Source organism: Anticarsia gemmatalis, chromosome 3 (assembly GCF_050436995.1).
Source record: "Anticarsia gemmatalis isolate Benzon Research Colony breed Stoneville strain chromosome 3, ilAntGemm2 primary, whole genome shotgun sequence".
Classification (NCBI taxonomy): Eukaryota; Metazoa; Arthropoda; class Insecta; order Lepidoptera; family Erebidae; genus Anticarsia; species Anticarsia gemmatalis.
In genome coordinates, this window is record NC_134747.1 from 10,480,092 (window position 1) to 10,495,524 (window position 15,433).

The 15,433-nt window shown below is 33.2% G+C and overlaps 1 protein-coding gene across 1 annotated transcript in view; it reads left to right on the forward strand.

Annotated features, from left to right (window-relative positions):
• The window catches only part of LOC142987612 (alpha-tocopherol transfer protein-like), a 27,159-nt gene continuing 11,726 nt past the window's right edge, over positions 1–15,433 (forward strand). The window contains exon 1 of the mRNA XM_076136493.1: positions 1–317. Coding sequence (XP_075992608.1) covers positions 266–317 — 52 coding nt within the window. The 5' untranslated portion in view covers positions 1–265. The remainder of the gene's footprint in view (positions 318–15,433) is intronic.

Here is a 15,433-nt window from a genome sequence, read left to right on the forward strand (position 1 = left end):
TATGCAGACGGTTGCGGGAGAAAATAAGCGCGCGCCGACCACCACGCTCAGTCACCGCTAAGCTTTGAACCACGACGCTCGCATTCACTCCGTGGACCCTTATCAAAACAAAATAAAAAAAACATGACATAGAACCCATTCCTAACACAGTTCAAGCCACGGGATACGATTCTCCACAGTCGAAACGTGTCAAGGTTTCCGTTTTCGTGAATAACGTAAGGCTTTTAGTACAAGATCGATATAAGCTTGCAAAGTTGTGGTTATAATGCCGGCTGAAGTGGAAACCAGAATTGTGCTCCGGGATGTCACTCCGGAAAGTAAGTACTTTGACAATACATAATGTAGAATAATTATGTTTTTGTGTTATTTTGACATGTTTACAAAACATTATAACGATGCTTACAACGAATGCTTTGAAAATGATCTTTGAAACTGGGTCACAGCCTCAATAGGGAGGCTTTTATCTGGATACCATAGAAATTGTACTAATACCATTTCAATAAACATAATAGAGCCTTTCTCCACCAGTCAGTTATTCCTCTTTGTAAACAAACTTCTTCATGTGACATCGCCCGCATTAAAACTTTTTCGGGACCTATCAATAATTGGTAAACAATTATTGTGTCAAGTCATCTACACAGTAATATGTGTGTAACGCGGACTATTCGCAATTTCTAAATAGGTGTGTTATTTGTGATATAAAGAAGTCAAAGGGCAGTTAAGGTAGTCCCAAGCAGACCCCTATAGAATTGCCCGAATTATTATTGGCATAGATCTTCAAATAAAGCAATGTAATATGAAACAGAGCAAAAAAGTCAAGGAGATAAGCATAATACATAGTTACTAGTACCTAAGTACAGGGAGCAATGCCAGTGACTTCATTGTCGCGGTCAATGATTCACTCTACAACTCATTGTTAACTACATTAAGAATAAACATTATCGAGTTATGAGAGGCCAATATTTAAATTGTTCTTGTCACCAAACTTGTTGTGTCAACAAAAACAATAACAAATCTACCGCCGAATAAAAAACGTTAATTGATGACCGCGCAATGGTTTTTTTCCGAGATTTTTTGTGATAAAGATCATGGGCGTCGGTTAGGTTTGTATCTAAACTATGTTATTTATCAGACTGGCGAATGGTATATTGGCATTATATTAGTCACAAGTATTAATCGTGTCTATGAATTTTGTAGTAACGACAAGATTCATGTTATTTCATAAATAATAACTGCATCTAGGCATCCCTTTTTTTACTTGATTGACTTTCCCCTTGCTCTAATTCTGGATATTTATCAACGTCGAATGCACGGTTAGGCAATTATATTTATTAACAATATAATCTTCTCGAATTTCAATGTGAAATGTGTTACAAAACATATTAAACGAATGTAAGCCACGTTGGAATACATCTTATCATTGGAGTTGCGCCACGGACCGGACAGGAGGCAACAACCTCGATCTGCTATGTAATAATTACGAAAAAAACAAATTTCAAAAACATTCCGGACTATAAACTATTTCTAAATAAGACAATACAGCGCTCGGTTACAAGGTTCTCGATTAGCATTAAACGTTCCGAGACAGAAGGCTGAAGTCTGATTCAAAATAAAAATAAAGCAACTAGGTCGGGACTATTTACTAATCGTGTGTACAACATTCTACACTTAAAGTAATGCTCATTTTAATATATAAGTATTTTGAAGTAATGACTTATTTATATTTAAAAATCTGATTTATTTAAACCTTCAGCCAAATGGCATGTTTTCCAAAAATAAACTAGAAAAGGGAAGTGGGCTATGCGTCAATAAATTATGTTAAATTAAAATAAATATTAAAAAAAAAAAAAAATATATAGATTATTGACCTAACCGAAAGCTTGCCAAACAAGGAACTTTAAAACGACGTTAAAAGCACTGATTTCCTTATTACTCTATAAACTTCTTAAACCTTTGTTAAAAACTAATGAAATAAAACTAGTTCAATACGAACATCTGATGAATAATTTAAACTTTGATATTTACTTTTAAACTTTGCATTTGCGGCATTATCATTGAAAAGTAAATTACGGCATAATAATACATTTTATATGCGTCAATATCGTTTACGTCCATACAGGTGTACAATTTTAATATAATCAAAGAATCATCAAATCTCTCGTATAATTTAAACCAAATGTCATTGCAAACATTTACGATGAAATTGCAGAAAAACTTCTCATGGTCGACTTGCATAAAATTATTACAAAAAGTACATTACTTGACTATTTTAACAAAGGATTTGACTGAGATCGTTATCTGTGTCTGAAAATACGTTTGAGTATAAAAAGTTTTACGCTAACTTTACTCACACTGTAGGTAATTAAAATCCATCATGCATCTCGGAATCTTCCACAGGATTGTAAGGCAGTCGTTGGCAGCTATTTAATTTTCGATAAACGTACGTCCGTAGAAGAACTTGGAAAAAAGGGGGAGCTCGTTTGCCCAACAGTGAGGCATTAATAACGGCACAAAGGAAAAGGGAATGTAATGCAGAACAAAATACTTTCTACGATTTATTTTTTGTAAAGCTTTTACGAGTAATGCTTTTAAAGAGTTGGCAAAATTTCCAGCCCCAACATTATCTTTTGCACTATGCTGGTTCGTGTGATCATTTGATCTTTGCTCCATTACTTTCGCTATCTAATATATGTAACTAATCATTTACGAGTGCGTTCACCCTTTCAATTGACACATTGTTTATGCCATTCATATGTGGCCCGGCGAGTGACGTAAAAACTAATGCATACTAAATTGAGGAAGCATGAGTGTTGCACTCCGCACGCATATTTGTAACGGCACTTACATGTCATTTGATATAAACCAGGACCAATCATATTCACATTATAACAAGTACTGCGAAATAATCACGGAGAAATGTAAATATGCAAAACAATGAATCATATTGGCTCATGACTTGCACAGACATTATTATAAAGGGTTGCCTTGTAATATTATTAATGATGGGTTCTGTGGAGTTCTGTATCACTAATGTTTAGTAATCAGATAATTAGGTGACAGTAGATTTAGTCATAATAATATTTAGATAGTTTAGAATTAAGTCTTGTACTCATTTAGTTCTTAATAATGAGATTTAGATTGTTGAAATGTCGTATTCGTTTAAACCAGCTTTACATGGCTTTTATGACATTTAGGATACTTCGTATGCCACCAAAAACATTCTGTAAAAACCTCAAGTCTCGCAGCTCAGTCTTTCTGGCGTAAAAAGTGGTGAGATCTATATAATACCAAGTCGATTAATCTATTTCGTCTCTACTTAAAGAACCTTCTGTCTTAAATTATTTCATAAGTTATTTTCATGCCAATATTAAAAATATTTTACGTTTAAAACAAATAGACCGCCCTGGCCATCGCATGATTTGTATGTATTAAACTACACAGCACGACGAGAAGTTAATGCTCCTGAAATTTTTATGGCGAATTTGTGTTTTCATGCGATGACCAAGTCGATCTATTTGTTTTAAACGTAAAATATTTTTAATATTGGCATGATAATAACTTATGTAATAACTTAAGACAGAAGGTTCTTTAAGTAGAGACGAAATAGATTAATCGACTTGGTATTATATAGATCTCACCACTTTTTACGCCAGAAAGACTGAGCTGCGAGACTTGAGGTTTTTACAGAATGTTTTTGGTGGCATCTCACTTCTTTTTGTAGAACGAACATAAGTCCAATTTGTATGGAAAGACGTTTTTTCTTATAATTCAACATATTTTCCTATGGGAATGTTTTTCATTTTCATGGGCTAAACACCCTTACCCACCCTATATCCCCTCCCGTTATGCCTCGTATAGTATGTACCTATCTACACCTATTATTTATTATTTTCTACAGTAGTAATTATTCTTAACTGCAAATGTAATCTTGTAATCTTATACATTTATATGGGATTACAAAGTTCATGTTGCAGTTAGTGTATTTAGAAAACTGGACTGAAATTAGAAAATATTGAATTTTTCCCATGATTAAGACACTAAACCCTATTTGTATTCTAAATTTGAAGCTTCTAAGTCTGCTAGAAGTACCTTAGACTTTTGATGATCGGTGAGTCAGTGAGTCAGTGAATCAGTGAGTGACAAAATTCAAAATTTTAACAAGTTGTCATTCTTAAACTACTGGTTCAAATTGACTGAAATTTTAAATATACCGTGTTTATACAATGAATAATTAGTTGCTGAAAATTCAGGCTTCTTGTTTTATCCACAACGACATTATAGGGGGGTCGAAAATAGCCCGAATTGCTTCGAGAAAAGGATGGTACGGCCGTGCCGCTTTTTTTTGCTCGACTTGCGGGGGCACTTCCGTGCCCCCAGATAACGTTGAAATGATAACACCGAGTACGATAAAATCTTGGATAGTAGTAAAATAAGAAAGCGTATCAATTTATTCTACCCACTACTCAAAATTAAACTAATGACTTGATACATAAACATTATGTACAACATCAGAACTGTAATAAGTCAGATAATTAAAAAAATACTTTGTACATAACTACCACAAGATCAGATTAACTTCTGAACTTGCATACAATTACTATTATTATTACACATTAGAAAATCATTGTCTAAGATGAAAAAAAAACCGCTAGTAATATGTACTAATATTGTTGTAAGAACCAAACAATTTGAATAATCTGATGAAAAACTCGCTAATGATTTTACTAATGGTGGCATATCCTGCAATTTTGAATAATACTATAGCATTGTAGTAATGCAACAGTGTTGATATCTTTTACAGAAAAAATCTAGTTCGAGTAACGTATTGCTTCACCCACGGAATCCTGCCAAGACACTACTTACTAAAGTGTCATTATAGAACATTATAGGTAATATTATATAGATTTTCATGTTGCGACAAATAAGCTACACTTTGTAGCAAAAAGTTTTAATACCGGGTGATTACTAGCCGTTGATTACTATAGTTCGCGGACTGAATAAGAACATTTCATCAATACGGTCGAACTGTCGATTTATTATCGACTGATAATTATGAATTCAACTTAATGAGGTTTAATAGTTACCAATATACGGAAAATAATTTTGGATAGTTTCAATCTAAAGTTTCGCTATTGTGCTATCACATTGCCAGTGTTTGATTTTATTATAACAATATTTAATTTGTAATGCCGACCCGTTTATACTTAGATTAAAATATTATTAGTTCATTAAAGAAGGCGGTAGTGAAAAAGAGATTGAGAATTTTTATTGTATTAATTTATAATGTTCTAAACTGTACTACTATTACTTTAGAATACTTAGTAACTATTACCAGAATCCATTACTAGGCGACACAATTAGTACATAAACTACGTCTATACGTCGAATTCCATAAAACACAATCAATTCAACAGTACCTACGATCATGACGTCGATGGAAATATAAATCCGTGACTCATGTCCGTATTTATAAATATTCATCCTTCGTTAGAACGATGTTTTTATTCAAACGGAACAGTACTTACCCTTATACGTCATAGACAATAACCATAAAGTTTATTCTAAGCTTAGCTTTTGCCCGCGAGCTTCAAACGTATGAAGGAAATATTTAAAAAAAAGTAGCAATGATATATTTTACCGTTTGAACACTGTTATGTTTATGTCATCAAAATCAATTCAGTACACAAAATAATGTACGTTTATTTTCTGATATACTGAAAATGGTTCAATACTTATGTTATGAATGTATAAAAGACCTTCGCGTTTCCAAAGGTATTGATCATTTGCAGTAAAAAATGGCCATTATTCATGATGCCGAAGAAGCCCCTAAACTAGTAAACAAGCAAGAAGCTTATAGGGTTCCGATATTTTATAAATATTGATAGAATACATGAATACGAGATTGCGTTTGTCTCTGTAATACACCTATTTCGCCATATTAGCGACAGTTTTTAGGCAGATCACCTAATTAATCCCAATTCCCAACCCTGAACAAGACTTGTTACTAAACCAAATAAAATAAATTGTGTGACGCATTTCACCTTACGTAAACCTCTTTTGGGTTTTAGGCTGTTAGCCATGAAGATGACGCCTACAACTTTACGGCATTACAATGATATAACCGTACCAAATATAAAAATGTAAAGGCCTGCAGAGGTCGAATCACAAATGTTTTATTAAGGGACCGATTTAAAGCCGTCAGGTAATTTTATTTGAGAAATTTTTGACAGACAGTTTCTATTATCTGGTGTTAAAGTTGTTTAATAAATAAAATATTCAGACGATGGAAACATCAGATCATATTTACAGTGAATGATACGATATTCTGTGGTCAAGTTAGTCGGTATGAACATACAATAAGATTAATTAGTAAGAAGTTTACATAAGCTTTGTAATATTTACTTATTTATTTTATTTGATTTTCATAAATCCTTTAACAGCCGGTTTAAACAAAAGTTCAAATAATTTCAAGTTCGCTTTCCTACATAAAATATGAGCTTACCTAGTAACTAATCAAAATAATCTATTCCGACCTGAAGGCCGTATATCATTTATTACGCACTTGACTTCCCTCATTGGCAGACACCCATGAGACAGGTTTTATAAACAGGTTCACCAACTCCTTGCTCACAGAAAAACATGCTCTACCTAGTTTTTTGCTGCAAAATTAATCTGTAATATTAGACTTTGACTGCTAATATTTTTTTCGACACGAAATATAATTAAGCCCATCCCAAACTAAGGCACTTTTATACATTTGAAAGATCTTTGTTTTAAAAAACACTTTATTGTCTGACAACTTAGTAGAGACCCTTGGCATTCGTGAGAAATCTAGATTATAATTAAGAATTCTATGTATTTCCAAAATAAAATAGCTGTATCAAAATAACCACCAACAGGCGCTAAAAGCTGCATAAACCTAAGAGTTACTAATGTTCTTAATTTGAAATGATGTAGGTAAGGTAAGGTAAGGTATACCACCTTGCATAGAATGTTCTCTACAACATTGTTGGACTATAGCGTTCATCTATACTTAAGCGGAACAGTTTGTTTGTTTGTTTGTTAAAAAAAATTGAGAAATGATTTCAGTGTTAGATAGCCCATTTATCGAGGAAGGCTATAGGCTATATATTATCGCGCCACGACCAATAGGAGCAGAGTAGCAGCAAAAAATGTTGCAAAAACGGGGAAACTTTTGACCCATTTTCTCTTATGTGATGCAAGCGAAGTTGCACGGGTCAGCTAGTTTAAACTAAAATATTTAATTACGATGATCACATTCGTAATACAGTATCAACATCGGCGCCATTTCTAACTGACCACATGTGACCTAATTTTGTAATCGCTTTTATGATTGATCACGAGCCGCCTGATCAATGATCAACTGTTCGCTGTTTATTGATGTTTAATTAGGTGACTCATTTGATAGGCTGATGCAGATAGTAAAAAACAAAAAAGACGTGTAGTTATTAAGTACAATAAAAACGGTTTGTTTTTTTGTATGCAGAATCTTGACGACAATTTATAATTGTTTGAATCTAACAAAACAATGGCTATTACATAAGTTTGTACAATATTCAACAGTGTTTTTATCATTGTAATTAGTATTTCGGCTTTATATAAATAAAAAACCAAATCTGAATACGTACAATTGTTGTGCTGTGAATCTTTTCAAAATATAGTTTTATGTATTTTTTGTGCCCCTTCGACAGATTTTTCTATGTCTTAAATATTTTGTAAAAATAAAATCAAAGGCGGAAAACTAATTTATTTTTGGTACATAAACAAAATAATTTCCTGCTTTAAAATAACAAGGATGGGTTTTAACAAAAACTACAGACGTCAATGCTGGTTAATTGCATTTCAGAATGCCCAAACAAATTTTTATTTAAATCAGTTAATTATATATTTAAGACAGTTCAATACACTCGAAATAAACAACGAATTCGAATATTATTTCATGGCCTAATCGATGTTAAAACCAATGTATTGATCCGGTCTACCTTCGGTTTAGTAAGGCCTCCGTCGTGAAGGCGTTTTCGTTAAAGCATTATGTATACGTAATTATTTCCAAGAAAAAAATAGGTTCTACAACCCACGTACCCAACTAGCAGCAATATATAGTCGTATATACGTAGCAATAATAGTCTTACTATTGAGATTCGTATCTGGAATACGTTTACCATACATGTTTTTAATCAAAAGCCTAGTGTTGAATTCTGAAATTTATTTACGACGACTAGGCTAAGTAGGCATTTTTCCGTTTGCGTATTCCAACAAATGTATAAAAAGACTAAAACCTAACCTAATTTCTATCCAACTCTTCTGCCGTTTTAACATCAACTGTAACAAACTGTACTGTATGAAAATGTAACTTAAAATTGAGTGCTACTTGAGTACTTAGCTCTTGCCCACTGATGTGTCGGCCTGAGTCTACAACATCTGATGGAATATTACGGAATAAGCATCACCATCATATTCGTCACCGTTGAGAAACAAGTTCCAAGTGTTACATTATGCGTGGTGATAACTTATTAAACAAACATTGCCACTTATCTACTAACCTTTCTAATAATAACCTAGTTTTGATAAAAAAAAAAGTTGTGTTAACGGTTATTTATGACACTAACGTTTGCCAGCGACTTTGTCCACATAGGAAGATTTCCCAGAGTAAAAAGTTCGTGGAAGTTTTTATGAGTTAGTCTATTATAGATTAATATTATGAATTATCTGTGCGCAATGTTTTTCTTAACACCATGTTGTACGTTACATGGAGGAGTATAATGGTTGGATTTATATTGATATAAATCCATGACTAAACTTAGATACGTAAGGCTCGCTACGGATATATTCGGATTCGGCAATTTTTATTGAGCAACAAAACCGACTCGTATCTCTTGTTCAGCTTGTGCCGATCGGCTTCATCTACACATTCGGTTTTGTCGCCCTGCTAGGCCGATTAATCACTGGCAAATATGTGTGCAGCAAGCCTTATAGTACTTGTTTACAAAAAAACATCCATTAACTTAATTATATTAATAACAATTTTATAAACGAAAGTTTAATGCCAACATCAGATATTTCTCGGAACTTTGTAATGTAGCGTGTGGTTTTAAAAGGCATCAGCCTTTTATCGCGTGGAAAATTTCAAGCTATGCGTATTTTCCGTGGTCAATCATGTAATTTAATAATTGTAGCCTACGACCTTTACATTTCATTCAAGTTACTCATTCATTCAAACAGATATTTAAAACTTTGTCCGTAATTGCACGAAACTATTCAAAAGTTATACAATTGATTCATTATAGGTTATCTATAGTATATAAAGATGATAAAATATAGAACTCTTACTACTTATACAAGAAAAGTACTACATACATTCTACTTTTAAAAGTAAATCGTAAGACAGCCATTTGCCCATTAGGCTAGCTTAGGTCGTTTCAACCGATTTCCTACAACAATAATATAATAATATGTTATCTATCAATGCGTCGCAATTATTTCACAAATATCTAGAATAGGAATAATCAGACCACACAAGAAAAAAAAATGTTACCCATGGCCGTCCCACTTCTGAGCAAGGGTCTCCTCCCGAACGATACTTTACGCATTTGACCTTACCTTCCACACTACGTAATCAAAAGTAGTGTGATATTACGCCAGCCAAAATAAAATACCTATGATGTCCAAAAATTACATGTTATTATTGTCCATTTAAACCTCAGCCACCTCAGTTTAGCTCTCCGTGACAATAAACCCGTATAAAGATCTCCGCAAATTATAGTGTAGTTTAAAATGGGTAATTTTGTACAATAGCATTCCATTAATGGTTAACCAGTACTTAACCTAAAATAGCACGTTCAGAAGATTTAATAAGAATTTCGACTGTCCTTGTATGTAAGTATATTTAATAATGTAGATCTACGCAATATATATATTATTGAATCTATACTAATATTATAAAGCTGAAGAGTTTGTTTGTTTGATTGTTTGTTTGTTTGTTTGTTTGTTTGTTTATTTGTTTGTTTGTTTGAACGCGCTAATCTCAGGAACTACTGGTCCGATTTGAAAAATTCTTAAAATTCACGCTACGACCAATAGGAGCAGTGTACGAGTAAAAAATGTTACAAAAACGGGGAAAATTTTGACCCATTCTCTCTTATGTGACGCAAGCGATGTTGCGCGGGTCAGCTAGTTAATCATAATATCGAAAGGTTCTTTATATAATAGTCATTCTTCCTATAAAATTATTTGTATCATAGCCATTGTTTTACCGAGATGAGAGCTTTACTGAAGCTTAGATGGAATGTTAGATTACGCAATAACCCGCAGTGATGTCATCTCAGAAAAAAAGGAAGACTTGTCCCCATTTTTCGCAGACCTAACAGAAAACGGCATTTTTTTAAGCTACCATATCAATACTACATAGTAAACTTCTCTTAATCATTATCTTTTATCAAATTATTCTGTTCAAATCACATCTTCCTCATAACGAAACAAAACCTACAACGCACTATTACATAAACTTCCTTACGTATTCCTTATCAACAAATCAGAAAACTACAATCACACATTACACAGAATCATCAAGATAAAAAACTGACCTACGTGTGTAATCACTATAAAGATGCACCGAGATATTGTTATCAACGTTTTGAACAAGGAGTTTGTCTTAACATCATGTTATCTCAACGCCTTGATAACAACGCTTGGCTGCACAATACAGCCTTCATCACGTCTCCGCGTCAGTCACGTTCCGTTCCCATCTCACGCCCTTTGATTAGATAAAAAATTAAACGAATTTGTCAATGGCAATAACGCGTCTTTTTTTTCAGCAGATAATTTGTCTCTTTTTTATACTATGACAATGAATACGGCTGCTAGATAGTTCGCTACTTAACTGTTAGTTGACATTGAAATTAAATGCAATTTAAAGTTGTTCGAGTTAACTTACGATTAATGCAATGCACGAAAAGTTAGATTTTATTCGATGAAAACTTATGTTGTTTTAGCACAAGAGAAAGAATGGATCTGTTATTCTCTTTTTAATCAAACAGTACAGTGTCTAGTGATGAAGATTTGCGACTACCATAGATCATCACTGCGTGAAGCGTTAAGGTCATTGACCTTAATTATTATGGCCGCAAAATTAGATCATGAAAGATAGAATTGTTTTTCCTATTTCCTCCTTATATAATGAGATTAAGGGCAGTGTTTCAAGGCTTATAATTATAAGACTTTTTCCGCAATCGTATAAAAAGTTTCTGTGGTTATAAAGTACAGAAGATTTGGGCAAGATAATGATCGGACAATGTTAAAACGACGACACATAAGGTCGGTTATACCAGCTGCAATAAATCTGCATTATTTATTAATCCTTGTATAATTATGTGTCATGAATGTATGTACATATGTTTTGATTCATACAATTCAATGCTTTGTTGCTATTTGCTTTCTTTCAGTAGGTACCTATTGATAACTGAATTTTCCTTAAACCAAGAAGTTTAACCGCGACAGGAAATTATTACTAAATAAAGTATTGTTGCTATGATTAGGTTCAACCTTTAGTTAATAATCATTGCATTTATTGAAGAATCTGTTTATTAATCCAATGCTCACCCATTACAGGATGAGACAGGATTTGGCCTCAAATCCACTTCACTAGCCAAGAGCAGATTAAAAAAAATAGTTCTTTTTTACGAACAATTCAGAGACTCTTAAACGTGGTTGTCTTGGTCTGTTTTCCTTTAACGATAAAACAAGTGTTAAATGTATATTTCAATTCCTTGGGCAATCAGACAGTCCAGGATATATCAGCATTGATTTATTTAGGATGATTGAGATTCTATTTTCCTTGAAGAATACAATGTGCCATTTAGATTTTACCTTTGCATGTCCTTTGTTCAATATGGAATGTCTCCGGCAATGATTATTCAATAGAGCATCTGTTACGTGTCAGTATGTACAATGATAGCATCCTGAGTAATTAATTATCATTAATGCGCGTCCAAAGAGCGAGTGACACATTTTAGTATAACTTTATGTTGAACTTATTATCTACTCTGTAGTCTGTGGTTGATATCGTCATCCTGTTTGTGATGTTTTTATGCCTATTTTCACTTATTTATTAAATGTAAGTATTTTAATTAAATAACCAACTAACCATAAAGTTTACGATTTTATTTTAAATGCAGATTGTTTTCTGTCTCTATTTTATTAGCGTGAATAAAATAGTCCATGGATGTTTGCGTTCGTCACATTGCATGACCTAACGCAATAATGTGAACATTCATGGGAAAAAGTTTATCTATACAAAGTATGTAGGTACTTAACTTTATTACTGTTTACTGCATTTTAATTGCGGCTTGATATCCATGCAGTCTAAGCAAGAGTTAATATTGGCAGTATTTAGGTTTGTGAGTCAGTAATTGTTTTTTTCGTTGATATGATTATGAGTCGGAAATCCTGTGACCAAATGGGTCAACGATAGTTTCAGTTTGTTTGTACAAGACCTGGATAAGAGTGATATAAACCACGGCTAACAGGAGAAATAACTGCAAGAGAGGACTATCTTATCTTAGGGGTACCAGCTATAGCGAAGAGGACTAACCACAGTTTGGTATTGTAATATGCCTCATAAAACACGGAACTGAAATAACTTAGTAATGTGTCTGTACAGCACGACATAATATCTACCTCTGCATTAAACAACAATAATAATATGCAAATAAGCTTCCTGACTCATAGTTTTCATTCCTTCCATAAACAGCCATCGTAACAGTGTCTTCTCAGACTATAAAAGTGATAAAGTGTATTTTTATCTAACACAATGCCACATTAGTTTGTTGTGTGTCTGTTTGTATTGCAACCACGTGTAATCGGACATTAACCTGATGTTTGGCGCCTTCCCAAACATGTGCTTGGACTAACACCCTTCGTAGAAAAATTACATCACTTTACAGGCACGTGTGGTGCAATCGTGAAAGCATATGATAGGAAAATAATTTCTCCTTTCCTTTACTTCTACTTTAATTTCTACGTGTCTTTGCATTGAGTAAAGAATAACAAAACGGAATAATTTATGTATTGGTGAGATCAATGATCCAAGGTCCGACCTTTTCATTGTAAGCATACTTTGAGGAAAACTATGACGTGTAGTCAGATCTTCCATATCTGTGAAAATTTCAAATGATTCGTTAATCAAAGTTACCTGGTGATAAACTAATCGACCATTGTTTATAAATTCAGTTAAATATATTTGCAATAAGAGACGTCTTTTTACAAAAATAAACAATAAAATTCCACTATCAAGAGCTTTGGAATGCGAGACCAAACTATGCAAGCTAATAAATTTAATGTGAATAAATAGGCTCCAAAAAGTTGTTCAACGCGCAGAATGGCCATGTGGTGGAACATTTATAGACAATATCGATATGCTCTATGACGCATAGACTGGAGCACCTGCCTCGACTAGTTCAACAATATAGTGAATGTTATTGCAATGAATGTCAAGTTTACAGCACTATGAACTATTTGTTATCTATGTTACATAACAGATTAATAATAGATCTGTGGACAAGAGAATGCAATAAGTGAATGAGAAACAAGAATTAAAAGTAGATGTAGATTTTTTTATTTTAGGTTTCGGACACCGTAGTTTATTGTTTGAATAGATAGTTTTGGGTGAGTAGTTTATTGTTTGGTCAGATAAGTTTAATTATGCTGCAGATCGAGAATGTCAGATCAACGAACTCTCTATTTTTATTTTATTATCATTAGCGTAACTTATGTAAATTATAAATATTTACAAATAGCGCCATATTATAAGCTGTTTAACATAGCGTTGCGATACAAGTATTACTTACAACCATCAGTGTTGTAAGAGAGGTATCATAATAGCGATTATTTAATTTGCACCTTACTGAATAAAGTTAAGTCAAGGCAGACTTTCACAAACTAGATTCAGTGACCCAGAATTAATAACTCCATAAAGTAGAACAATCAATGACACTTTCGTTTTATTCAGAAATACAGGGACTGAAAAACTGTATTTAAATGTGACCAAAAAAGATGGACCAATTCTGGAGTGGGTATCGAAATCGTTGGGTCACATTATTTTCATCATATTAGACTATAATTTGTCGCTAAACTGTTAATTGTTATGAAAGTCATTTTATTTTACTTAATTATAATTAATTTATCTTTACTATAGGAACTTTTATCACAACATTATCCTTTGAATAAAGTTACTTGACGATGGAAAAGACCTAAGGGAGAAATATGCAAGAAAGACACTGGAACCAGTTAGAACTGAATTATTTTCTATTCCTAGGAATATCTCCCTAACAATGTATCAACATAACACATTCAAATCAATAACATCAAGAGATCATAGTCCGAATTTACGAGCTGATTGGTGATGTCTAGACTACCTCAATATGTAGGTTGATGACGCTGTTGTCGATGTAATTGGAGTGCATGCGACACACGACCGCTCCGTTGCCAACCATTCACATTACGTACATTATCATACAATACTATTAAAAACCACGTGTTTATATTTTGAATTCGACTTACTTTTCCCAACATAGTTTAAAGACCTTGAACTAAGGTAACCGATTAGAATATCACTTTCGGTGATGAAAATGACGCGGTCTTGCCTACTTAAACTTGTGTATGAGTTTTAATGTTTTAAATGATTCGTAACAGCTGTTGCAGTTCAATCTAAGTATTAGGTAATGTTGCCTTGAAATTGTGATCGTGGGTAAAATATCGACATCGCTAGCGCCTCCGTGAGGTAGGGACCTCTAAGCAAAGTCAGTCGTCTCGTTAGTCATGCAGACGTTGTTTTACAAGCGGAGCCAGGTCAATGTTTCTTTGGACTTCTAATTATCTATACATAAACGTCTTACCTTAAGATGAATAATATATATTTGTAAAATGAGTAATGATGAATGAACGTGGGACAAGCGTAATCTGCAAAGTACGCGTCGTATCTTTAAGCGCCATCTGTTGTCGACTAGAAAATGACACGCGTTTACAGAAGATTGAAACTAGTATTGCTACTTGCTACTAGATGGCGTTATCCCTCACTAGCGAATTCTTGAATTACATTAAAATTTTCCTTCTAAATTTTAATGTAATTTTTTCCAACGCCACAAAACTTTTTTCGAGATATAATATATTCCATACATTGTCTAGCAAAACTGAGTTGAGTTATACATATTATACTACCATTTTAATATCGCTTTTAATACCTACTTACCGCTTAATGTACCTACCTAAATTATCCTGTGATCTAATTAGTTAAGGACGTCAGAATTCATTAATAAATTATTATAGAAGGAATTTTCATCGTAATTCCCCGAATATAATTTGTCATAAACGCTGTAGGTAGTAGTAATGTATTATTAGGTACCTACACTCATTTCTG